This window comes from Lates calcarifer, linkage group LG8 (genome assembly GCF_001640805.2).
Source record: "Lates calcarifer isolate ASB-BC8 linkage group LG8, TLL_Latcal_v3, whole genome shotgun sequence".
In the NCBI taxonomy this organism is placed as follows: Eukaryota; Metazoa; Chordata; class Actinopteri; family Centropomidae; genus Lates; species Lates calcarifer.
Genome location: NC_066840.1, coordinates 18,279,113 through 18,306,506, shown reverse-complemented (window position 1 = coordinate 18,306,506; position 27,394 = coordinate 18,279,113). Strand labels below are relative to the sequence as shown.

At 40.8% G+C, this 27,394-nt stretch overlaps 1 protein-coding gene across 3 annotated transcripts in view; it reads left to right on the top strand.

Moving 5' to 3' along the window:
- The window catches only part of LOC108895351 (phospholipid-transporting ATPase IA), a 103,587-nt gene that overhangs the window by 56,282 nt on the left and 19,911 nt on the right, over positions 1–27,394 (top strand). For all 3 annotated transcript variants that reach the window (XM_018694115.2, XM_018694114.2, XM_018694118.2), the window contains 10 exons: positions 369–438; positions 1,319–1,403; positions 2,606–2,745; positions 4,392–4,530; positions 7,357–7,421; positions 11,533–11,705; positions 14,035–14,218; positions 16,145–16,255; positions 22,022–22,096; positions 23,645–23,767. In XM_018694115.2, coding sequence (XP_018549631.1) covers positions 369–438; positions 1,319–1,403; positions 2,606–2,745; positions 4,392–4,530; positions 7,357–7,421; positions 11,533–11,705; positions 14,035–14,218; positions 16,145–16,255; positions 22,022–22,096; positions 23,645–23,767 — 1,165 coding nt within the window. The remainder of the gene's footprint in view (positions 1–368; positions 439–1,318; positions 1,404–2,605; positions 2,746–4,391; positions 4,531–7,356; positions 7,422–11,532; positions 11,706–14,034; positions 14,219–16,144; positions 16,256–22,021; positions 22,097–23,644; positions 23,768–27,394) is intronic.

Genomic DNA, 27,394 nt, shown 5'->3' with positions numbered 1-27,394 from the left:
TTAATAATTATTGTGTGTACAACTGCAGTCTACTCTGTAATTTGTTGTCAATGCAGGCCGTAAATGTAGGTAAATATTTGTTTTTTGCAGTCAAATCCTCAAAAGAATCATGTGCTTTCACAGTTCATCATCTGCCTTTAGCCCTCATGATCTGCACTAATTAATTGTGTGACCTAGGTGTGATATCTTGTTACCCACCTCTCTGATTTCTAATTTAAGCAGACATATGCTTGCTCAAACATTACGTGATAATTTGCTGTAGCGGCTGTAACACCTTGTAATGTGATTTCTCTCACTTGCTTTCTGTCTTTACCCCTCCCTCTTCTTCCTCTCTCTCTCTGACTCTCTTTTTCCTTTTTCTCTCTTAGCGCGAGGAAGAGGATGTCAGTCATCATGCGGACCCCATCTGGGAAGATCCGCCTCTACTGCAAAGGAGCTGTGAGTGTCTGTCTCTCTCCATGGCAACGCATGACAGCCCATCATCATCATCACCACACACACACACACAAGCGCCGAATGCTCTCCTCCCCTTATTGCCTCTCGCTGTCTTGTCAGGAAATCTTTTCAATGAGCAGCAGCATGAAGCAAGAACACCATATTTCACACATGGGTATCTCTATAAAATAATGCATACACAATCATTATGGTTCACAGGAAGTCACTCAGCCGCTACAAACTACCTGACTACACTCAATCCACAGTTGGTGGACGCAACACCCTGCATTCAAAAGAAAATAATGTTCTTTGGTCCAGCGTTAAAGATTAGGGAAGTAATTTGAAGGGATTGGTATGAGGGTAAGATTAGTAACATTTTACACAATGAGAGTTATCATTCAATGTCTTTAATTTACTAATTGTGTAGGTAGGTTATAAAGACCAAACAAATGTTATCATTTTCCTAATTTTCTGTGTTTTCACTTTGAAGGTTTAAGGCTTATGTTTTATCTAAGCTGCTTGTGTTTTATTGTAGTTTCACACATTATTAATTTCATGATAATATCAATAAGGAGATTTTCCAAAAGGCCGAAATGTAATTAGCAGGTGTGTTATTAGAACACATTAGTCACAGAGTGATTTATCCGATTCAGATACATTTTTTATGTATTCATTTAGTCCCCTGGATCTGCTTTTAAGTCTGTGATTATTTCAGGACAAGTAGCTTGAGGGTGATTGGGCAAGTCTGTGCGGAAGCACAAATTGCAGCGCACAAGGGCTTCATCCAACCTGAGACACCCATTTGCCAAGTAGTCCATGTCCAGCAGGTTCCTTTATTTCCTCTCTGGTTGTCGGTAACCAATGAGTATTTGTTTCCCCTCAGGACACAGTGATCTATGACCGTCTGGCAGACAGCTCTAGGTACAAAGAGATCACGTTGAAGCACCTGGAACAGTTTGCCACTGAGGGTGAGTGGACTAACAGCACCCCCTGTCTGCCAAAAGTAAAACATCTTTTAGAATGCTTCTAATATGTGCTTTTTTGTGGTCATCAATACCATTTGATTGTCAGTTGCAGCAGAAGTAGTAGCTTTGTTTCTCTAAGAACTTAAACTGAATGCCATTATTTAATGAACAGTCAGTCCAAATATGAGTAAGCTGAAGGAATAATAACCAGAGGCAGTGGAGCTGAAAGAAACTGCATCAGAGACCCTCCTTTTTGTTCTGCGTCCATACTGCCCCCTTGTGAGATACATGCAAAATGATGTCATTGGGAATATTTGATGTAGGCTAAATATAGTATTCAGGACAGATTGTGAAGATCCTCAGTCACAGTAATTTGGAGACGCCTGAATAATATATTATAACTTCCGTCAGCTTTCATACAAGAAGAGTAACAGTGACTTACCGTTTATTTGTCAGATGGTATTGATCTATTTTATTGCATTGAACAAAGAATCTTGCTAACCAGATATTTGGATGTGTAACAGATTTATATTAACATGCACTACAAATACAATTTCTGATAAAGTGCACAAACTTTATCAGCATGTTACTTAAATCCAGCAGTGTCAGAGTTTGTATTTGCTCATCTAGACATTTGTAAAATAATTGCCTATATGGGTTGCATGCATTTGCTGCATTAGCATAGTATCAGGTAAGTTACTATGTTGGCTGTTGGTGAAAGAAATAAAATGATCTCCTATTATGGTTTCCTTTTATCTTGCTGTTTGTATTTTATCTGACAGGGAAAATGCTCAATACTAGAATAAATGGCATATTCTTTAACATAAATATACATACAACATAACAAACATCCACAATATAATACAGTACACATTCACTGAGAAATTACAGAAGTAGTAGTTAGGTAACATCCATGCTGTGTTGTGTTTTGCATGACAACCACCCATCCATTTCTGTCAAAAGGAAAGAAATCAGGAAGTCGGGATTTGTATATGAATAGAAAAGATGAAGAAATAATAAAAGTTTTTATGTAGTAGCATTCATCAACTACACAATGAGGACATCAACAACAGTTACAATGTACAGATCTGTCTGACTGGCATGCTCAGAGCTCACCCCTGTCAAAAATCAATGTTTTGAAATGGAAAATTTTAAGAAGTCATGACATTTGACCCAAGTGTTTCAATGCTGTTTTCCATGTCCAGGACTGCGCACCCTGTGCTTTGCTGTGTCAGACATCAGTGAGTCGTCCTATCAGCAGTGGCAGGAGATCCACCACAGAGCCTGCACCTCCCTGCAGAACAGAGCCCTCAAACTTGAGGAGAGCTATGAACTGATAGAGAAGGTTTGTTAAGTGAAATACTGTAATATATTTATAGGCCGGGTACATACAGTACACTTTTCATTTATGTGGCTGTGTGCTGCCTCTTCTTGACACACAATAGCAACTGTATATGTTATGGTCTTCTGTGCACCAAACTAAGGTTGAACTGAAGGCCTCTTTGTAACTAACATTGTATCGTAATCACACCTGGAAACCTGAAAAAGTTCACAATTATGTATGCGTATTTGTGTGAGGTTTGACCAGCAGGTAGGTTTGCTTTTCTGTGAGGTGGGTCTATGTGGAAGCACTAGTCAAACACAGGAAGCCACAGTCGTAAATCAACCACTTGGCATGTTCTTCATGGCTGCTCCCGGCTGCCCAAAACAAATGGAGGCAATCAATCATGAAATAAACATAAAAGCTCTCAGAGAGGAAAATGTAATGTGCATTGCTTAATGGGCAGAGTGTGGCACTGATGCTGCCAGGATCTGGGGCTCATTGCTCCTCAGGGCAACTCGTACTTAAAAATGCACACAGTCACACCACATGAGGGCACAATGGAGTTGCAGTGAAACATAAAAGATGGAGCTGTTCATCTAAAGTCCTTCTCATCATCTCTCAAACAGTGTGAGGTATGACTCCTAATAAGAAAATATTAAAATGTGATAAATTCCAGATTATGCAGACTTCATAGGATTTAATTAATGAGTAAAGATTTAACTTAATTCCTTTGTTTTATGTTTAATGCTTGATTATTGTTTTCAAAAATTATTGATTATTTCCATTACTTTTACTTTAGTGTGCTTAGACATTGTCAGTTGGTGTAATTGTATTCTCTACAGTGTCATCATATATCTTTGTTCTTGAGTATGCACATGCAAAGCAAGTTGTAGGAGCCACTCTCTTAGTACTACATGGACACTGAGCTGCAAGTTCAACCCTTCAAATTATGATTAACCTACCAACACCAACCATTTGCCAGTCATTGATGTTATCGTTCCACCCTAGCCTGGGGGTTGAAATCCTGATCCAAGAGGTTCTTGTATCATAATCCACAAAAAGTGCCTTTAACAACAACAGGAACAATAAAGCAATTCACAACCAAAATGGCAAATGAGGGCTTATCAGATAGTCATGTTCTTCCCCAGGCACAGTTTTCTGTGCTGTGCGGTTCCCAGTGATTAGAGAGGACAGAGCTACAGACGTTCAGGCAGCAGGGCTCAGGTCACAACTTAAAGAGCTTCCCCTGCTTTTCCTCTGCTGCTGGCTCCTGTCTCTCCTCTACCCCTGGGTCTTGTCAAATCTTTGGCCCCGGGATGGGGCCAGTATGAGCCCACAACCAGCCCCAAAGAACCACCAAGTTTCCTGGGAAAAACACCAACAGTATTTTGTGGGTGTGCTTATGTGGGAGAGATTGTGTCCACAGATGCGCACACACACACACACACACACACACAGACAGGGGCACAGTAACTGATCCAAAACCCCTTAAGTCTGTGGTGATTTCTCTGGGTGATAAACAAGAGCAGCTGATGAGGGGAAAAACATGACCAAGTGAGTGACACAATCCCGGCTTACATGTTTCTCTGACACATGATGTTATAAAGACCTTCCTCTGTTATGATCACTACTTACTGACTCTTTTACTGACTTTTTCCCTGATGTAGAACCTGCAGCTCCTGGGGGCCACAGCGATTGAGGACAAGCTCCAGGATAAGGTGCCTGAAACCATAGAGACACTGATGAAAGCTGACATCAAGATCTGGATCCTGACTGGGGACAAACAAGAAACAGCCATCAATATTGGTGAGCAGGAACAGCAGGATGACTGTACGGTCTTTGAACTTCATGCTTTACTTGCTGATCTGATGTCATGCTGTTTTGTCACCAGAATTATCAGCAGTAATACCAACAATGGCACAATTCTTAAACAACCTGTACAGGAAAATTAGCTTTTAATATGCTCCCCTCCATATAGAGATCCAAAGTCACCACACTGTTGGTTTGTTTTCAGTTTGTTGAATCTGCACATCCTCCACTTTAAGTGCAGTCAGTTTTAACACACTTTGCCTCCCTGTTGCTCATTGTGCTTGAACAGAACAGTGGACAGATCACACAGTGGATAACAAGATAACCATAAATAGTTGTCTAGAGCCACAAAAAATATTATACAAGAAGTAACACATACAGCACAAGTTCATTTGCACCCACAGTTTCCCACTAAACTTTGTGCATAATGACATATTTGAGTGGTGCGTGTACACTTGGTTTCACACTAAATGGAAAGTCACTGGTGAACCTGATCTGTGCTGTGATAAATTGTACTCCAGCCTCTTACAGGTACTCCAGTCAGTCCTGCAGTCATTCTTCACCCAGCAAGACAAACTACTGACAAGCTGAATGCTTTTCTTGTCACACAAATCCAGCAAAAGCATCTGTCGATGAAGATGATGTATGAGCACACTGCACTGACATGAAATAAATAACACGCATATGTACACAAGCAGGCACCTCTCACGTATTTGGCTTCCCTAGAGGTTTTAGCTTTGCAGATGTTATCAGAGAGGTGAATGACTAACTCTGGCTCAGTTTATAGTCCTCTTCCATAAACGGCCCTGGTATTACTGTTCTTAGATGTGGCTAATTACCAGAAATGGATCAACCTTGAATATAGCCAACTTGGTAACACAGTGTTCAGAAAAATAGATATGAAAAGTACCTCCGTTTGTGGCTCTACCTACCACTGCGGCCTGACTGAATCAGCCCTTTGTGCCCACTGTGCCCAGATGTGAGGAGGCTCTGCAGAAGCACAGGCTCACTGGAAGTATTTTTACAGGTCCACCGTTTGACTGAGTCGCTCTGTAAAATTTCGGTTCAATATTGACTTTGTTTTTTACTATTTTCCTCACTGAAAGACGATCTCCATTGCCAGGGTTAATGGTTCACCTTTTGACACATTGGACTGGTGAATTCATCTCAATACATTTAGGTTTTCTGCATTTCAAGGTGGCCTGAAACCACCCAAACGCCTTACTTGGCACAAAATGTGGGGCATAAATGCAGCTGAGTTTACTTATTTTCACATATTTATGATACTGAAGCATGGGAGGTTGGTTTGATCTGAAACTGTGAAGGACTGTTTTGTTGTTTCAGTGGGTTTCTAATCCTGAACTATCATGACATAATGTACAGTACCCACTCTGACACCGTGTGTCTGGCTGCCCGAGGAAAGAGCAATGTTTACTCTGGGACACGCTCCCAGTGCTGTGAGCTGTTTGTTGAGGGGAGTTGTACGTACGTAATGCTTAGGACAGAGGTATGAGCCAGAATTCAATGAAAGGACAGTGCCTACTGGTCAGCTTGTTTGGAAACACTGCTCACTTTACTGGAGGTATCAAAGATGAGGAGCACACACAAATAGTGCTGTGTTAATTTTGGTATCATCCCCTTAAAGCAGAGAGTTTGACCATTAATTTCAGGTTCCCGTTACTCCTGCCTCACAAAATCCTAGCCACAATGTGTTATCCATTTAAAGTGCCTTCTGTGGCTAAAATTTGTATCTGTAATTGTTGCTCCCGAGGCAACATCCTAGATAACTGTGACGTGAGTGTCGCTGTTACACATTCCTCAATCCCTGTGGGGGCAGTGTTTAGTTCCGCCTGAGATGGAGAAAGGCCAGGAATTCAACTTTCTGTGCTGAAATAATAAAAAAAAAGCAGTTTGGCTGCAGTCAAATGAGCTTAAGGTAAACACATTAAGCGGAAGGGCTGTGGCAGGAATTGACAAGGGGAAGGGGGTAGAGACAGTGTTGAGATGGGGAGACATTTTCCACACATTGGCAAATTTTTGGACGTTTGCACCTTTGCAGTTAAGAAAACAATCTGCCAGACCCCAGACCCCAATCCTGTTTGGTTTTGACTCTGGGGGTGAAACCTACTCATTTCCTCATGCAAGCCCCCCTCCCATGTGTGTGAACTGTGTGTGCACAGTTTCGTTTTTGTGTGTTTTGTGCATAATCTTATCTCAGTTTCACTCACAGAAAATGCCACCCATGTATTCACAAAACATGGGCTTTGTGGTAACCGCCTTAAAGAAACGAAAATCTCTTTCCAGACAGAAGCAAAGTGTTGGAACCCACAAATATTCATGTGGTTATGCCACAGATGGCAGCTCTTTCATACAGCCGCGGTACGAAACTGAAGGCTTCAGTCTTGGTTCGAGAAACATTTTTGTTTTCCCCAGTGGGAGGCTTGCTCTACCACCTTGCTGGTGACCCTGAGCATCTGTCCCGGCCAAGAGCTGAGGGGAACGCTCCCCAGAGAGCCATGTTGGGTAACTCAGAGTTGTAACTGCCCATTAAAACAGGAAACTGACAAACCCTTGTAAACCAAACTCATTAGTCATGTCCCGAGACACCGGCTCTGAGTTGTAACATTTTAATTGGTATCCCTTAAACTGTATTGCCGCATCCTGTAGTATCCCTTATTTAGATGATTGTTTTTTTAGTAGTGTAGATGTTTTAAATATTCTCTGTATGACCACATGCTTAACTTCCAGTCTTTTCAAGTGTAATAAAGTTGCTCTTTAAAACATGGTGTTTCAACTTCTGTTTTTCTCTTTTTTTTAATGTAGGACATTCCTGCAAGCTACTGACCAAGAACATGGGAATGCTTGTGATCAATGAAGACACTCTTGATGTGAGTATTTAGAATTCTGCCTTTTAATTGATCAGATTTTCTTACACAAAGAACTAATAACCTAACCAAAGCACATAAAGCTCACCATTATTTTACTAAGACCTTTTGTTCCATTCAGTCAGTGTATAAATCTGAATCTTAATGTAATTTCTCCTTTAGAATGCTAGAAGTAACCTAAGTGTGAATAGGCTGATACATACGTACATCCTTCAGATTCAGCTACAGCTACAGTGTACAGTATGCTACTTTTATGGCAAAAATTTGTCATTGTCAGAGGTCAGGAAGGCTAATAATAACTTCATACATTTAAGCAAAACAATTTTCACAAACAGTTCTTGATGATGATTCATGTGATTTTATGATTTAATGATTTATTCTAATGAGAGATTACAGATTTTAATCAGAATAGAGAACATTATACTGAATTGATGAACAATTCTGGCAACCATTATATTCAGTTTGTGTGCATGGACATTTCTGTCCACCTAGAACTGTATTAAGAAAGCTTTTCAAATGTTTTTTTTTACCAACCCTGAAGATAGAAATGGGAAGTGAGGACATCCTTGTACTATAATAATCCTCTCATCTCCTCAACCAATCCCTGTCTTGAAACTGAGGGGATAAGGCCACAGGGAGTCCTCCACACACACGGCCACCACACATCCCAAATCTGCCATCAACATCTTTAAGACATCCAGCAGAGAAGTCTGTTGACCCCCCGGCAGGAGAGCCTTGTCTGTTGTTTCTGAGATTGAAAAGGGCAAGTCCCCGCACTTCCATCAGCAGAAAACTAAGCAGAGGAGAGCTGCAGATGGAGGAGAAACTCGACTGGGTTTACTTTGTTGGACAAGGAGGGGGGGGGGATAGTGAGAAGAAGTGGATAAAGGAGGGGAAAGCAGCAGGGGAGTGTTTGGGGGTGATGATGGACGGCCTTCACTCTGTCAGCCAGTCGTTAAGCGTGATAAATAGAGCAGAGGTAGAAATTTGGGGTTGGTGCATTCATAAAGCACACGGTCCGGCGCTTTGAAATGTCAGCTCCCATTCTCCTGTGGTTGAGCAGATGCTTACATAAGGCAGTTTGTTAAAATGTGGAAGGAGAAATCTCTCCACCAAGACGGAGGAGGCACAGTGAACAGAGGACCAGGCAGCAGGACTGGTAACTCTGAGTGCTTTCGTGCTGCGAAAGAGAGTAATTGGAGCATGTCTTCCCTCTTTTCTGTGTTTAGAAGTGGTTATCAAAGGGAGGACAAAGTTTTACACATCCCCTGTACTAAATCTTACTCAAACTAAAATTCCCAAAGTGGAACTCAGTCTCTAAAGTGGGATTAGGTCATTTTGAAAAGCTTCGTCTTCTAGTCAGAGTATTTAATCATTTAGAGAACTAGCAGCACTTATTGAGCATTAGAATATTAATCATTACAAAGAACAGTCACAGACAAATGGAGCTTATTATTTTTTTTTCTATTAAAGAGGTTATTTGTCTCTATTTTGATTAATAAAGCTAAATCTGTATAATTTATATAATAATATACCGGGGGGAAAATTGGATTGGAAAAGATATCATGTGAAGCACACGGTTTAATGCTTAGGTGTGTTTTTTAGAGAGATGGAGGTCATAAAAGTAAAGGAAAAGCATGTGTCTATACATCTCACTGAGGTGGAACATCCCCTTTTTGGGTGCCTCCTAGTCTAAGACAGATGATGACATTACGTCCATACAAATGTCCAGATTCCACATCATGAGTGTCATGTCCTGTTGGCTATATCACTCAAGGCCTATATCAACAATGGAGCTCAGTCTTTATGGGAAGCTCTTGTGGATTTCTGAATGGACGCCACATACCCATTCCAAAACCAAACACTAGCTAGTCACATAGGCTAAACTGGCCATTATAGCCATAACAAAGAGGCTTTAGGAGGAGACATGTAGCATTAGTGCTAAAATTCCTCAGTGGAAATTAGGGGGGAAATGGCCGCTCTACTTGAAGAAATGGTAAACTTGGCTTATCACAGTATGTGATTAATAGATTGTGCCCCAAACAGAGTGAATTCTTTCTCATGCATATGGTATACTAGCCTATACAAAGCACACACACAGACGTACTCACACTGAGATGTCATCTAAAATCACTCTGGTAACTGAGATGGAGAGACTTTCATTTTCCGTTTGTGGTTGAATATAGATATCACAACCTGTACCTACTCTGACCTCAACACACACACACATATATACACACTCACATTCGCTTGCCTGCCGCTCACCATCTCGTGCTGTTTTACACACCCCATCAGGGATGGTTAAGTCTTCGCAGCTGCTTTCTGCTTGTATCCTCTTGCTCAGTTTCTCTCCTCTCTTAATCCATCATCTCTTTCTGTGCGTGTCTCTCACTCTCAGTCTCTCGCTTTGTGAAACGTAAAGCCCCTTTCTCCAAATATTTCCTTTAAGCTGGGGTTTCAAAGTTTTGTTATGCCAAGCGAACGTTGCACGGTCCCCCTGGTACAATCTTACTGCTTTGACATATCTGACCTCGGCACCAGGCCGTGCCCCTCCCTCCCTCGGTTCTGTTAATGACCACCATTTCTTTTAATGATTACAGCTGTTTGAGCATCTGCTTGGCACATTATGTGTGGTATCCTGCATTGTATATGCTCATTTAAGTATCTCTTTCTCTATTCTATAGTCATTTAACCCCTTGACATCCAGTTTCTCCTTTATTATATCCTTGTAGAAAGCTCTAAAGTTGGGAAACCATCCTTTTCTACCCTGTCGGCTTGTATTAATTATTCATGGGCGTTCTTCACCATTTGTACCATTTGCTGAATACAACCACACCACCATTAGAGATATTATTCCAGGAAGTGCTTCTCTTATATTTTGTTTACTTTTGAGGTCAGGTGACTTTTAAAAATATTTTTACCATAACTTTTTTAATGGAAATATACATATATATTTATATATATGTGGTACATCTACCATATCCCACAGAAAATGTTTCCATACAGAAATTAGTTTTTATCTCCCTAATGGCCTCACCATCTGTGGAGAAGATGACTGAGTGATGAATACAATGATGATCTCACCACTCCATCCATCCACTCCACATGACTGTATACTAGGACACTAAATCCTCTTGTCAGTCTCATATTTATAGAATTTCATCATCAATCATCATTGTAGCTGTACTGTATATATTGTATGAATAAACGTGATCCATTCACTGAGCTCGTCTGTGTTATCACCCTGTGGCTGAGGTCTAACAGTAATAAGCATGGGAAACATAATAAATATATAAAATATCACGAGCAGCTGCTCTGCAGCATTTGGGGATTAGCAGTAAGAATGGACATATTCATCTAATCTGTTTTAGACTAATGTTATTTGGAGACCAGATGAACATTTAGGAGCTAAAGCACTGATTTTCTGAGTAGAGATTAATGAACTTTGGTATTATGAGGTAACAGTATCCTCCTAATAGGAATGGCATTGTGGAGTCCTTTGTGTTGCACTGCAAAATGTAGTGACACAAACAGAGTTTGAAAAAAGTTTTTAAAAAGTGAAATTTATGTAACCCTTGTACAAATGGTGTTTCATTCTTAGACTTGAACGAACAATAATTCGTACAAAAACAAAAATGGAAAATAAAAATTTCAAACTTCTTAACACAGAAACTTCTTTGGGTTGACCAAATGCCAGAAAAAAACTGATTTGCTGTCATGATTTTGTAATGAACCATTGAAACATTGCTAATGAAGCACAAAATATATTTTCATATGTTTTTTTGAAATATTCTCTTAAACTCTCTTATGTTGTTTATGTGAACTTAATACATTTTGCTAGGATAATACATGACATGATTATAATGATTGTATAATATTATTTTAGCTGTTAACAAATTTACAAATGCTCTTAAAGCAAAATGATTACAAACTGACTTGAATTAATCATAATCAACTTGCACACTAGATTTTTGACAACCAGTCCACCAGGGCTAAAATAACTAACATTATCAGTGCAGATCTCCTCTAGCAACTATAACACCACAGGCTTGAAATTCTAATGACTAATTACACTAATTGAACTAAAATTCATGAAATGTTTTCCATCGCTCAGGGAACAAGGGAGCTACTCAGCCACCACTGTGGACTGCTGGGAGATGCCCTCTACAAGGAAAATGACTTTGCGCTCATTATTGACGGGAAGACTCTCAAATACGCCCTTACGTTTGGAGTGCGACAGTACTTCCTGGACCTCGCCCTCTCCTGTAAAGCTGTCATATGCTGCAGGTAAGATTTACCGCTGAAACAATAAAATAAACCTGAGACAGTTATCCTACTTATAAAAAAATGGAAGAATGGGAACACTGTTCTTGTTGCAAAGACTTTGTTTACTAAATCTTGAGGAAAAAAACACGAAAAGAGAGAGTGAGTGAGACATTCAAGTAGTAGTGATCGATCTGTTATTTGATTTGTCCATAAAATGTTTGCAAATAATAAATTATTGCCCATCACACAACCCCAGAGTCCAAACTGATGTAATCAGATTGCTTGTTTTGTTAGACCAATAGCCTGAAACCCAGAGATGTTCATTTTACAGTGATATAAAACAGAAAAGCAGCAAATCTTCACAACTTAGATCTAAAGTGGGTCATGTTCTGCATTTTTGCTTCAAAAAGGACTTAAATTAAATTTAAAGCTCTATGGTTGAACTATAGAGGATAATGTCTTGGCCACAAATTTCAACAAGAGTTTTTATGGCAATAGCTTAAAAAGTGTGATAGTTTTGAACTTTCAACATTATGAAAGTACAATGTTGACTTGCCCAGGCCACATAAATAATAGGAAGTACTTAAGTATTCAAGCAACCATGACGAGGTCTGGGGCCAGAAATCAGCACCATGTTTTCAGAATAACAGCAAACTTTCAGGTGCCACACTATGACTTAGTGCATTACATCAAACTTTTATTTATTTTTGCCCCCCACCTTTACCTGCCTTTGCCCTGTGCACACTCAGCAGGCACTAAGAGTCACCAGGAGATGAATGAGGCCTCTTAAACCACGGAGAAGATAAACATTAACAGTTTCACAGCCAAAGACAGACATGCAGTTTACAACATCATCTCTGGAGACTGTCTGTACTGTACACTGCCCCCCATTTTAGTGCACAAAGAGGAAGCTCCTGTGTGTGAGGCTGCAGGCTTTGCTGTCAGTGAGGGTATAAAGTCAAGTTTGAAGTCTTGTAAAAGAAAAGTTAGAAAAAGAAAAAGAAAAAGAAAAGATGTGCCACAGCCATCAAAGTAATGATCGGCTCTGCTTAATGGACCTGCTGAGAAAGGTCTTACAGGGTCTCGGAGAGGAGGGAGAAACAGCAGTAGACGGGGGAGTTCATCTCCCAGAATATGACAAGTAGTCTTTATGTGGTAGTTCCCAGTTAATACAGTTCAGTCGTTGTCATTGTCAGCTCTACAGAAAATACATGTTTCCTTTGGTAGGACAGTCCTAAATCATCACTAGTACAGCCAGGTCACATAATGAGTTAAATGGAAACCACCTGTGTCTAGTCAAGGGTTTGCATTTGATTGTAATAAAATTGTATTAACTTATGGTGAGTCTGTGTCGTGGACAAGGACATATATTAAATGTTGAAAGACAAACAAGAAAGGGTAGTAGATACTTTATCTAGGCACTGAAGACAAAGATGTGCTTCCTCTTGTACACATGGCACCATAAGCCACCTTCACCTGACAGTGGACAAAATCATGACGGCATAACACGTGCAGAGGTTCAGAGGTTCACTCTGTCACCCAGATCTCACCTCCCTTACACCTCATCCAACCACCAGGAGTTACAAGTGCCACAACATCCTCCCTCACTCAAACAATGTAACACTCAGTCAGATCAAGTAGCACTGTTAGTGGGGATTAAATGCAGTCTCTGCAAGTGTTTTTTTTTTTTTTTTACCCTTTTCCACTTCAGCACCTGTTTTTTGTATTTCTTAGAGAAATACTATGCACAACATGCCCCTATGTTTATTTATTTTTATTTATTTATTTATTTATTTTTTATTTATATATTTTTGTAAGTTTTTTGGGGGGCTTTTCACATTTATTTTGACAGGACAGTGGAGAGGAGACAGGAAACAGGGAGAGAGAGAGGGGGAATGACACGCAGTAAAGGTCCGGCCAGACCGGGAGTCGATCCGGGGACCAGCTGCTCAGGGCACTTAGGCCCCCTATGTTTATTTTTAGGGTGTTCACACAGCTTGGCATGACTGGTTGCATGCCTCAACTTACTATTCTCCAAAGTTAAGGAAGAGCTTTGGGCTTTGTCAAGTGCTGATCTCAAGACTTTTTCAGAATGAATATTATTGTATTCACACCCCAATACTGGGGAAGTAGGAAATATAATTTCCTGGCCAATATGGGAGTGATATGTACAATCTAACATCTACTCTACCCTTTGCTCCATGTACTCTTATGACTCACTGTTGAAGCGCCACTTTTACCAAGACAGACCTCACCTCATTAATTTCACTTTCTGGTTAACATAAACCTATTCTGAATTTCATTAGATGTATGTTGTGTAATATTCCCTATGTTATTGCCTCCTTTTCAGAGTATCTCCTCTTCAGAAGTCAGAGGTGGTGGAGATGGTCAAGAAACAGGTAAAGGTGATCACGCTGGCCATTGGTGATGGTGCTAACGACGTGGGAATGATCCAAACAGCTCATGTCGGTGTGGGAATTTCAGGCAACGAGGGTCTGCAGGCAGCAAACTCCTCTGACTACTCTATTGCCCAGGTATTAATGTATGTATTGCTTAAGGTATGTTGTCTCCTCATTAGATGGAGATGGAAGACATAAGTATTTTAAACTTTACCAATTATTATTTTAGAATTAAAATGCATTCATAGTCAGTCAGAAAGGGTCAGCGAAAATTATGCTAATGCACAGTCTCACAGTTTAATGGGCAATAATATTCAGACTGCGTGAAGAGAACACTCTCTTTAGGACTTGTAGACCTAATAATGTAAAATTGAAATCTGAGAAAATTTAATTGTAATCTATTATGTTGGAATAAAAATATTCACACACTGACATTTAAGATAAACTATGTTCATAAAATCTATAATATTAGAATAACACTGTTGGAATATTTAAATCTGATTTTAACTGAAGAATGTTTGGTTTGAAGCTGCAGATGTAGCCTGCAATACACTGATACAGACATCTATCCTTTAAAAGTCACATTTCACAAACTGTCAGTCCTGTCATTGTCTTCTCAAGTGTAATACATGTTAGTGATAGCTTAGCACATTGTTCTGAGCAACAAAAGATCTTATGTCTGGCAGGGCATTAGCTTATACAGTGAAGTAGTAACACCTGTAAAACAGGCATCTGCTGACGCCCAACTCCCAACACAACTTAAGTCCTAGTAACCAGTTTGTTTGAAACTTTGTATTATTATGTGATACCTGTATCGTAGCTCTGTTTCTACACAGCATGCCACTCAGTACATCATGTTTCTATTATAGCCACAGGGTTTGAGAGTATGGAAACCAATAGCTGACTACAACACAGTACACTCTCTGTACTGTAGGATGCAATTACCATTCAAGAGACTTGGGTTTGCCTTAAGTGCCCCCTTCAATCCAAATGACATGTAGAAAATGTGTGTCTTTTAAAGACAGGTGGCCTCTTATAATCCATTTAGGTTGTGTCCCAGCATCAAACTAAATTACACCTCCAGACTTCCAGTGGTGTTTTCCATATTGGCGTAACGGTACATTAACTGTAATTTGCAGACTGCAAACTGAAATCAATCCAGGGAAGTTGTGCAACAATTTTTTTTTTTGTTCCTATACATGATTTATATTTATGTTCTTGGGAACCAGATGCGCTCCTTGCTGTTGTAGATTATTAGGGAGCTAGTTTCTAAGATTTTGAAACTTGAAAATTCAGAGTTATCTGTTGAAGCATGAGGGCACTGAAGAAGCTTTGGGCTGAGGCACCTCTGCTGTCCATCTGTCATCAGCTCAGGTTAGTGTTAACTGATGTTTGAGAAGACCATTGGCGGGGTCAAACAAACTGGGAGCCGCTACTGTGCTTTCAATTCACAATGGAATACTGCTGTGCTAGAGAAAGACAAGCAGACTGTCAAATCAACAAAATTATATTTTTCTCAAAAATGAAAGTTTAATTGTCCTCCTCCTATCTCCTACTCCAGTTCAGAGACATTTTAAGAACTTTTACTTTTGTCTGATGTAGTGTAGTGTAGATTGTGTGCTTTTACTGACAACTAAGATGAAGCACTTGCTTCAGTGTAATCACACTTATCAGCCAGACATTGCACTGAAATTTTATGTTCACCACAGGCACTAAATGGTGGTATAATTATAAAGCCATTTAACTATTATTCTGAGCCCTTGGAGACCAACACCCCCATATGAACTCCTCCATTTTCAGCAACTCAAAGCTTGATCTTACAATCTTGAGCTAGAAATTTCTGGAATGTCTTAGTGAGAGCTTTGACCATAATGCCTCATCAGTCCTTTAACCCTCTGCTGGGGAATGACAAAAGACTACTGCGTGCTTTAATCTTGAAGTTCCTGTAACTGCTTTAGTGTTCCAGCACTGATCTCTGATTATGAGGAACCATTAGACAGTGTACTGTACACAGACTTCAACTATTCATTCATCTTGTCCTTTCACTTCCCTCCCACACAGTTCAAATACTTGAAGAATCTGCTGCTTGTCCACGGAGCCTGGAATTACAACCGAGTAGCCAAGTGTATCCTGTACTGCTTCTACAAGAATATTGTCCTCTACATCATTGAGGTAACTCTCACACAGTGGTTTTCAAGACTGAGCATCATGCAACGAACCAGATCTGAATGCAGAGCTTTGAGATTTTCCACGACATGATTATATAAAGGCAAAAATTCCTTGTTAGAGTTTCCATGTTTGTGTTTCTCTTGACTGGCCCCTCACATTACCTGCCAGTTTGTGCAGCTCCTGGGTGAATGGTTTGAGTTTTGACATGCCTGGACAGAATATGCACAAACACAGACATACACGCTCAGTAATTAAGGGAGAACTATAGCTATTTAACTGGAAGACTGCCTTTTGGAAATCCTAGCCAGGTAATGAAGCTGAGGAACATTAACCCACACAGCTAGTGATGCGCAGAACAGTTTTTTCAGTGCGTCATTAGAATCTGTTTGTTCAAAAGATCTGTTAATCTTTTGACAGATTCTGGGAGAAATTTAACCTGTAATTCATTCATATGCGAAAACTGGGAACCACCACATCTACATGGGAGAATTTAATCAAGATTGGGTTAAATGGAGAGCTTGTTGATGATCATTTAAATTTCTTTTCAGCCTGTGATTATTAAAGTTTTGTTGTGCTGATGTGCTTGAGATGGAAACTGAATCTCAGGTAATGAATGCTGTTCCTCGGCGTCCAGCCACACTCTCTCTGAATATCAATGGTCTGTTGGTGTGCAGTGGGTTTGACACCTGTTTGACAGATACCAGAGTTGTTACTGATTGCAGGTTCAGAGCTATAACAGAGAATGACCAGACAGGTTAAGTGCTTCCTATCAGCAGCAGCTTTATCACCGGGAGTGCTCAGATGTTTTGATCTACCGGTTGTGCACTTCTCTGATGGAAGTAGAAACTTTGGTTTTGCATCTTCTCAAAAACTCTCCATCAGAAGTTGCCAGTGGTTGTTAAATCATACTTTGTTCCATGCTACATATCATAAGTTTTAATGGACACACACCGCTTTTCTGTATGTATTCTACTTAGAAGATGAAGATGTGGAGCCATATGTCATGAGAACCAATCAGGCTTGTAATTGCAAGTTAAATGCTGCTGCATTACTCCAGTACTTAGTGAGTTAATTAGGTAAGAACTTGTGGAACAGTTGTCTTTGGCTGTACTTAGCAGCATAAATTAAAAACAAAAACAAGACAAGCAAGAACAGGCACGAAAAACATACAGTAACACAAGAGAACAGAACAAAAGAAAAATAAATTACTGAGGCATTTACAAAAAATGGTTCCCTACTCTCTGCTCTTATGCTGCCTGAGGGGGTCCAATACCCGTAGAGAGCAAATGATTTACACTCTTCCTCTGTCTTTCCTCTGTGAAAAGGGGACAATGTGGATAGTGCTCCCCGGCCATGCTGCGGAGTAGCAGACAAGGATCAGCCATGTGTTTTTAAAATATCATCACCACATAACCTGTGATGGAAATATGAGCACTTTAAAAAACTTTTGTTCATCTTCTTTCTGCGGCACTTGACCTCTGATCCCTGTTGTTGATCCGCATTCTATTTTATATGCCGTGAAAAATCAGTAGACTACCTTTTACATTCCAGCGTGTCTGCTTCTGGCTTATTGTGACCTCAAGTGAAAGAGGGCAGTTGGTCTCTTTCCAGACTTTAACTGCAGTCATAGGCACCGCAGCTCTTTTGATCATGCAGCACTTTTCCAGATAAGGTAACATACCAGTTATATATCCAAGCTCAAAAAAGAATTAAATTTGCAGCAAATTAAATTTTCTGTAGGCAAAAACATTTCATATGACATTTCATCTGTGCCTGAAAGTTACATTTCTTTCATTTTCATCCCTGTTTTTAACCATGTATAATCTTTTCTGGGATCCAAATGATGTGGCACAACTTCGAATGTATATATTACACAATTTCAAAGCTATGCCAACCTCTGTCTTTTATTCTCATTTTTACCCTCTGCTCTTCACGTGAATCTAAATGGACCTGGTCAAAATTCCTCTCGATGATGTTTATCCGTTCTCTGTGTCTGACTGCCGCTCCTCTTTGAAACATACCAGATTCCTTTTCAAAGCAGGTCTTTTCCTACAAGTGGAACATAACATCTATAGTTCTGTCTGCGGGGCAAGCTTCTTTCTAGCACACCTTTTGTTACTCTCTGAAAACATAACTCCCCCTCCCCCCCTCGTGCTATGCTCCTTCAGGGGATTCAAGGCACTCAATAGGACATTTCTTTACTATTTGTGGCTGCTTCAATATTTCAAATGTCCCTGTTTTGTAAGCCCCTGACATCTAACACACCAGCAACCCTGGGGTATGGGTAAAAGCTGCATTTGTTGCGCTAATAGGTTTACTTTTGTGCTGGCATGTTTTTCTCCGTCGACTCCCAGGCTACCTTCCACAGAGAGAATCAAGGATGTTGACGGGAATTTTAACTTTTTGTCTGTGGCACCATTGTCCCGTACAGTGTGTGTTACAATTTGAATGCCAGGAGATGGAGACTGTGTTTAAGCCTCTTTTCATCTCCTGCTCTTTCCACTGGGTCTTTGGTTCCTTTTAAGAGACATAGAGTAGGAGGGTTAGGGATTCTGTGGCTTTTGTGGAAGATGTGAATGTGAATGCAACTTAGCTTGGAACAGTTGTGTGATCATTCAGGATTTCCTGTGACTCATTAAAGGTTAATTTTGATTCAGACAGTGAGGTTGTCACCCCAGTCGATGACTGACAGCTGATGCTACTTCACAATGTTTCCTCTGGCTTTCCCAATCCTGTTTGCCATAGCTTAAGGCTAATCAGTTAGAGAACAGTTAATGCACAATAATTCTTGAAGCATGATCTTCTGTGTGAAAAGGGGGTTTTAATAACTCAAATATTATTAGCAATGTTGCCCTTTGCTTATTACACATTTAACCAAAGAACAGGAGTGAAAAGGATTGAATACAACTACATGCAAGCTAAGAGACCTTCCCCAAAAGAAACCATAGCAACTCAGCTCAAATGAACGATCCAGCTGGCCACTCATGTTTGATTGACACATTGCCAGGGTGCTATGGGGGGCTGATGGACAAGTGGCATTTATGAGGCAATTACATGAAAGCTCATTCAGTGTGGCTTGGTGTAGTTGAAGAAGCCTCTGAGTTGCCGACCAGTAGTGCTCTGAATGAGGCCGTGCCTGGCATTGTAAGGCAGCTTGTGTTTGTAGCTCCACATATTTCCAGCATATTTATCAGCTCCTTCTTTATGTCTCCTCTTTATTCTTTACTTGCTTTGTGTATGAATTCCATTAGCAATTCTGCAACGCTAAGCTTAAGAGTATCAGGACTCACATTGTTGGGGACAAATGTCATGCCCCCCACTCCCTCCACCCTATAGCCATCTCCAGACAAGGCCCGCGGAGCTGTAGAGCAGCTTTGGAATCAATGATTTTTGATTCACTGATGAATATGCAAGAAGCCTTCTTATCGGCTAGCCGCTGCCCAATCCCCCTTTTCTTAGCTCCAGCTTCCCTCCATAACTGTTTTTCATGATGTGCAGTCGGGGAGAGAGGCCAGCCACACCCCTCCGCTGAGTGGCACTCAATGAGGAGAAGAAAAGGGGAAGAAAAATCCTGCCTGGTACTTCCCCTAATGAGCAAATCAATGCATCTGTCCCTCAAGAGATGGGAGAGAGAGAAAAAGAGAGAAGCTATTGGGACCCCAAGGACCAGGCCAAAACACTCACACAGAAGCAGTTACCACATGCTATGAATAGGAGCCTTTTTTAACTTAGCACAACAATATATCAGCCCAGAGCCTCTCATTGAGCAGAGCTGTAATTAATTCAGCAGTTTGACCTACCCGCTAGCCTCTCGTTACCATTGCTTGAGCCACGCTAATGGTTGAACCTGCTTCATGGCTTGGGCTTCTTCTACACATAACCCATAGCAACGGCATCTGAATGTATTTCTCAGCAAGCCAAGACCCAAAACACCTCAAACTATTATCACACTGCCAACAGCTGTACTGTCCACCCTCTGATTCTCATGGTTACAGAGCCACATGGTCCACCCCCCTCACCCCCCCAATATAAAAGAAACAACATCATGGTAGAGTGCACCTGATGGAGAGGAGGGTGGGATCTGTGATGGGTGGGTGTGGCAGGGGGATGGGATGGTGAGGGGCAGGGTTTGGGGGCACATTCATAAACAGAGGCCTCATCTATAGGCACCCGGCCTCTCCTCCTCAACTGAGGGAATGAAGGGAGATGGAGGGACAAGGGGGGTGACAGACATTTGTTTCCATGCATATGCTTACACAATTTAAATGGGAAAGGCCAGTGGCAGATAGGTATTGGTCGTGTAGACACTGGCAGTGGCGGGTTGGGCCCTCACACCGGCTTTGTCCCAATCTGAGAATTTGTAGCAGTTCATGCCTTCATAATGAAGTTAAATGAAGCGAGGAAATGCTTGGTTGGCCATGGCCAAAACACAGCACCCCTGATGTTCCCCTGACAGATTTGGCATGAGCAAGAGCTGGTTTTGACCATGAAGTGTCAAATGGAAACAATGTGAGGAACGATCTCTGATTCATTGTCAGTATACAAGCAGTTTTCAGATTATACATGCAATTTCTCTCCAAGATGTGTCAGACAAATCTACTTTACAACAATAAAATATTCATTTATGTGCCATTTTTCCTACTAGATATTTTCTACTTGCATGCAAAAGTAATTCATCCAGAATACCTGGCTTCTGTCCTGATCTCAGAGGCATTGTTTTGTTCAGATAAGTATGACTAATCAAGATAAGGTGACAAGCCTCATCTCCACCCAGCATATGGTTTACGTTACTTCTGTCTCCCTTTCAGTGACATAATATATCAAAGTTTCCATCATTCAGAGTCCCACAGCTCCGACTCTGCCCCTATAACTAACCTCATCTGTCACCCACATGTCCTCAGGTACATCATGAAGGGAGGCAGTGGGCTTGATAAATGTTTGTAGGTAATCCCATGATAAATCCAGGGGACAATTTGCATTGCGGAGGTGGCATCTGGAGGTCTTGGCTTTCCCACTGTCATTCATTTTTTTTCTAATTTGGCCTGTTTTGGCCCCTCAGTCTTTCCTGAGTTTGAAACTTAGCTAAGTTAGACTAATGGCATGTTGATCACAGGTCAGCACTTCAAACAAACACAAGTTTCAGGATCATTTAGTTATTTTTCCACACTGATAGGAACATTTATTTTTTTCCTGTTTTGCCAAAACAACTGTTATTGCAAGATGCAGCACCTTTGCAATAATTTTAAAGTCATATTAGCAGGAGCTGTTCTCTCTGTGATCTCTTCATATGATAAGACAGACAGATCCTGGCGTCTCTATCTGAGGTGTCTGTTGTTGAGAGACAGTGAAGGATGTAGTGTGACTGAAAAATGGATTGTTAGTCTGTAGCCACAGTGAGCCCAGTCTGAAATCAGATAATGGTAGCCACTCACCCTCTCTATCACTAATGGAAAGCATACATACACATACATAAGGAGCAATTAGACAGACTGCAGAGATGTAGTAGTGTTTTCATCATCTAGTTTGAGTGAAGCCTGCAGTATCAAATTCATGACTAAGTGGCTCACTGATTAAAATGACAGTAATGGAAAAGGGAAATGTTAGTATGTTGGATACTCTTGCCATCTTTGTCTGTCATTAAAATTGATTAACACATTGTGTGTGTATATAGATTTATATATACAATGTATATTGAACATCTGTGATTATTTTTTCTGGCCTGATTTCTACTGTTCTTATTCTGCCTTCATGTATTTGTGTCTCCCTCAGATCTGGTTCGCGTTTGTCAATGGCTTCTCAGGTCAGATTCTTTTCGAACGCTGGTGCATCGGCTTGTACAATGTGGTGAGTGCTAATAAAATTTACTCTCTAAAGAGCCCACTTTACCCCCGTCGTTCTTTGACACAGCACCGATTTGCCATGGTGCCCTAAAACCGATGTCTTTATTGCACAACTATGTCATCAACATCCTGAAAAATCTCTCCTTTATTTATGACCTGTTGTCAAGTCCATATTCCCTCTGTGCCCTAAACTATGTACTGAATGTGAAAGAACAACAGCTTTACTTGCCCCAAAGTGTGTAGTTAGCAAGGGCAGCTATGTTTGAATGATAAAAAGAATAGGAAGACTGGAGCAGCAACTGAGCTGGCCGCTAATGCAGGGCGTCCCACAGGGCTCTATATTGGGACCACTCCTAATGAACTCATATTTCATATCTGTCATGAATTTAATAGACGAGAAAAATGTGCATCTGCAAGTTTGGTTTTTAATACCGTGCTGTTAAGCTCACACAGAGTTGATTTGTAACTCGAAACTGTTTACTAAAATCAACTCAATTCAATAAACAAAAACGAATGAGTGTGAGAGTGTGAAGCGAAATTTCCCTACATTCCTGATCGGCCTCAAATGGAAGTAATTAATGGGAGGGACAAACTGTTAAGTGAGATGGACGTTTCCACAACCCTGCCTCTTGCATTCATTTCATAATAAACCACCACCTTAGAGAGAACCAGGACTGTATTGGGAGGTGGGAAGAGGGTTCAGTCTTTTACTATCCAAAAAGTGGGGGAATTCCTCCTGCTCAGTGGGAGTCTGTCGGAGGCAGTGGGCTGAATCCGCACCTCAAAGGAGATCTTCCTCTGCCTGGCTCTGAATAAGGAAGGAGAGCCAGTGGAGCATGTCCTGTGGCCCACTGGTCCTGCTGACTGAGGCTTGCAGACTCCCACTCCAGATGGGCCTGCAGGGAGCCCACACCAACTGACCCACTGAGCCCCCCAGCCACACAATACCGTCACTGCTCTCAGCAGCTGCTACACCAAACAACATTACAACACCACTTAGAAATTACACTTTAGGCAGGCTTAAATACCTGCTTCTTAGTCAAGAGTGTCACAGATGTTCATTGGAGATGGATTTTGCATATGAACGGACTTGAAGCTTGACAAATCAAAATAAGAAACCCTGAAGGGTTTAAAGGTCAGTGGTCTTCAATGATGTAAACTAAAGAAAGGAGCAAATGGAGAACAGAATGAAATTCTGCTAAACATATGGAGAAGGTGGCAACGATGAAGACACTTTTAAACAATTAGACATTAGATTCAGCTGTTTACACTGTGCATGTAGAGTAGTTTTATTCAGTGACATTTGTGAAATTGGTTAGTTACATAAATATTGTACAATATACTAACAGCAGTTTGTCTAAACGATATTTTTGTCAGTTTAAAAAGAGGACAAATAGAAGAAGACAATAATCATCAATGCTGTGTTCTAAAAGATAGTAATTTGAATGTTGTTACTTAGTAAGGTCAGATCTTTACAACAATTGATCATTTGTGTCAGTTTCATTGATTTACCGCTGATGTTTTTGTGTGTTTTTCCTTTTTTCTGATGTAGATCTTCACTGCTCTGCCTCCTCTCACCCTGGGAATATTTGAGCGCTCCTGCAGAAAAGAGAACATGCTGAAATATCCAGAACTCTACAAAACCTCCCAGAATGCCATGGGTTTTAATACGAAGGTAACTCTAGTCTAGTATGTTCAGATTTAGTGTTTCATTTGCATATGACTAGATTTAAATATTATTAGATGACTTTTATCGGTTTCCAGTGTTTCTCTTGTTATTTGCAGAAACAGCAACATAATTTCTTGATAGTGGGCTCTCAAGTTTCTCCAAATCTAGTGCAACATTACAAGTAAATGTCCCTAGGGAACTAGTACTCAGTTAATATTTTCCAAAGCATTTGGTCTGTAGCCATGGCCTAATTTACTGTTAACAATCTGTATCTCATTTCACCACCTCTGGAAGATGATCTTATGATCAACTTCTTAAAGGGGAGTATCATTACTAGTCATTTTGGTAATTTCATACAGCTTAACCTGTATTGATTGCCACCAAACTCTCACAACTTTCATTGTCATTTTCCACTGTGTCATTTTAAAATGGAGAAGTAATTTTGTGCTCCACCACACAAATGAAAAGGTCAAACGTTCCAACTCTTACAACCAATTAACATCACATTAATGACACGAGACGTTCCTGTCCTGTCACCAATGCATCTCCCGTCTCAATGAACCAGCAGCTATAGTCAGGAGGTCTCCAGTTGTAGCCTGGTTTGGCCTGGTGTGACCTATTCTGTCTGGTTGTGGGGGCTGTCTGTTAACTTTCCCCCGCTGGTAATAAAGATGTCTCCTCCTTTCTCCATGCCGAGCCAGAGACTCTTGGACCCTCCTCATAGGCGTGGAGACCTGGTTAGCACCGCATGGAGGTGGATTAAAGACGGATTGGCCATGGCGGTCCAGGGGCAGGGAAGGTCAGATGGGTTGGGGGATGCAGCAGAAACAATCGGAGAAAGGAGGGGAATAGAGAGAGCGTGCTGTCATTGTGTGACGGCATTTGTTGTGGGAAATTATGCAATTTGTTTAAGTGGGAGAGTTGTTTGTTCTCAGAGCAAGGCTGTCAGATGAAGTTTAACCATCACAGGACTAGACAGCATGTATAAGATGACTGTAGACTAATTTTACTGAGCCAGGACTAATCACTTCTGTTTAAGTGTCAGAAGTCTGTTAAAGGCTTATTAGTCATCAGGACACACTCAGCCCATTTACATTTAGCCTATTCAACTCCAATTTCCTCTTAAACAAAATGTATTTATTCCATTTTCTGATGCTAATGTCTAGAGCTACAACAAATATTTGATTATTTGATCAACAGATTAGTTTGCAACTATTTGAAAAACTGATTAATCCTTTTAGTTCTTCAGCATCAGCATTCTCCAGTTCTAGCCTGTCAAATATCAGGATTTGAGGCTTTATTTTGTCAGATGTGATAGTAAACTGAATTTATTTGGGTTTTTGATCGTTGTCTGAAGAAAACAAGTCATTTGAATGGATCACCCTGGGCTGTGGGAAAGAACATTTTGCATTATTTTTGACCATTTATAGACAAAGGAAATTGGAAATTTAATCAATAATAATAATGAAATAATCACAGCCCTAGTGGTATCACATCTGTTTTATTAACTGTAAAAAAAAAGCAAGTCTCTGCCACAGCTAATAATAAAAGAGACCATTTTAGATTGTTAAGTCACAGTTGATTAATAGGGTGGTGGACGTAAAAACAGACATGCTTCACACTTAGTGTTACAATAACACAATAAGTGTTATTTGCTGTCTGTGGATAAATGGAATTTTTTACCAGTGCGGACAGTATCAGACTTTGTCTTTATTGCATTAATTGCACTATAGATTAGAGATGTTTATCCTCACAACCTCCACACATTTTGGCAGAATTCAGTCATAGGGTGGATTTTCCCTTCATTAACTTTCTTTGAGACTTCATTAACTTTTTCATGCCAAAAAAGGGTCACAAAAGTATGCGTCTGATAGTTAGAAGCAAATGAACCTCAATTTTGTTTGGGCCACATTTTCCAAGACCCATAAATGATGACTCGGCCAGGTCAGCAGGTTGTTTTTGCTGGCTTGTCCACTCTTTTCCCGAGATATTTTCCTTGCAGCTGGCCCGAGGCGAGGCGAGAAAATCCAGCAGGAATTTGGCCCCTCGAAGCCTGTCTTTCTGCACGTCTGGCTCTTTTGTACACAACAGATACTGTCTTTGTGAATTAAAGTTGTTTGTGTTGAGGTGAGAGAAGGGAGTGACCAAGGGTGTTAGAAAACTCGAGGCGTGGCTTCAACTGTGTCGCCGGTTCACTTTTAATTACATATTCCTGACACTTAAGTCATGCTACTGAACCACTACTCCCCTTTATGTGGTCGTAGTAATTACAGTTGTTTACCAGCGGTCACCTCTTTAACTCTTCATTTCTTTCTCCTTCTTTTCCTTCTTACCTCACCCGTTCAAAAAGAAACGGGAAGAGGTGGGCAGCTCTGGAAATATTTGGCCCGATATTAATTACTGGCTTTCATGCGTCCCCCCCCCCCTCCTTTTTTTTGGCAATTAGGAGTTCCACAAAGGGCTGAATCTTTACAGGACAGACCAGGCATTCATTCGGAGGGGATCCTTAGCAACTTGCTGGGATACAAGGGAAATAAAGAGAGCAGGGTGGCAAGAGGGGTGAAAGGGAGGATCCCACTGTGACAAATGAATATGAACATTTATTGATTTCATTAGCATTCATTATTGTGAAGGGGAAACTGGGGCTTGTTTGCACCCCCATGATGTCTGGGATGGGATAGTTGAGGAGGAGGCTGACGGAAAGTTGAGCCTGTCAGTGGGAGGCTAATTGGCATAAATGTGTGATTGTAACATAATTTAGTACACATTTGAGTTAGAGGAGTGGGGGTTGCTTTTGGCAACCCCTCACTTAGTGTATTGGGTTTTGTGTACACAGTTGGGGGGGTGAGGTAATCCTGGGTGGGGGGTGGCTGCTACGGGACTTTGTTTGGTTGATAGGAAAGGTGAGGAGGTCGTGCCATGGAGGCCAAGGTATATTATAAAGGCTTATAGTCCAAAACAAGACTTTTTCTTTCACTGTACTCTATCCTTCTTTTCTCAATACTCCTTTCCCTTCTTTTTCACATCCTGTCATAACCACACAATGTAAAGCAGAACCAAATCTTCGGAAATCCCAAGAAGTTTTCACACTTTTCAGGGTGTCCAGTTTGTCTCAAATAAGTCATGTTTTATGTTTTACTGACAGGTTTGCTGAAGTTGTTGAAAAGAGCGTTTTTAAGAAAACAAGCCTCTAACTTGTCGTCTGCCAACATGCAATGATTAAAAAGAGGCCAAAGATTAAAATGTGATGTTTTTTCTGTTTGTATTTTTCCTCAGTCAGCCGTCTACTCTCTGGGTTTGACGAATTTTCAGCTCTCAGAATTAACACCAACGTCTGGGTCAGCACAGAGGAGGAAAAGGGGGCACGAATGCGGAGCGGTTTTTGGCAGAATAGATTTCACGGCTGTTTCATGCTACATCGCCCATTAGTGTTTTGGTTGGCTCTGCCGTGGCATAATGTAAATTTGAAACAAGGTGGTTTTGGAGTGGGAGTATTGATTTAAACGACTCATCCAAAGTCTGTGTGCCTGCATACACAGACACACGCAGACTGCGGTCCACACCACGATTTTCCAGGCCCTTAATAATTACCATGAAAACAGTTTAATCTCTGTCAGACCTGTCAGTCTCCCT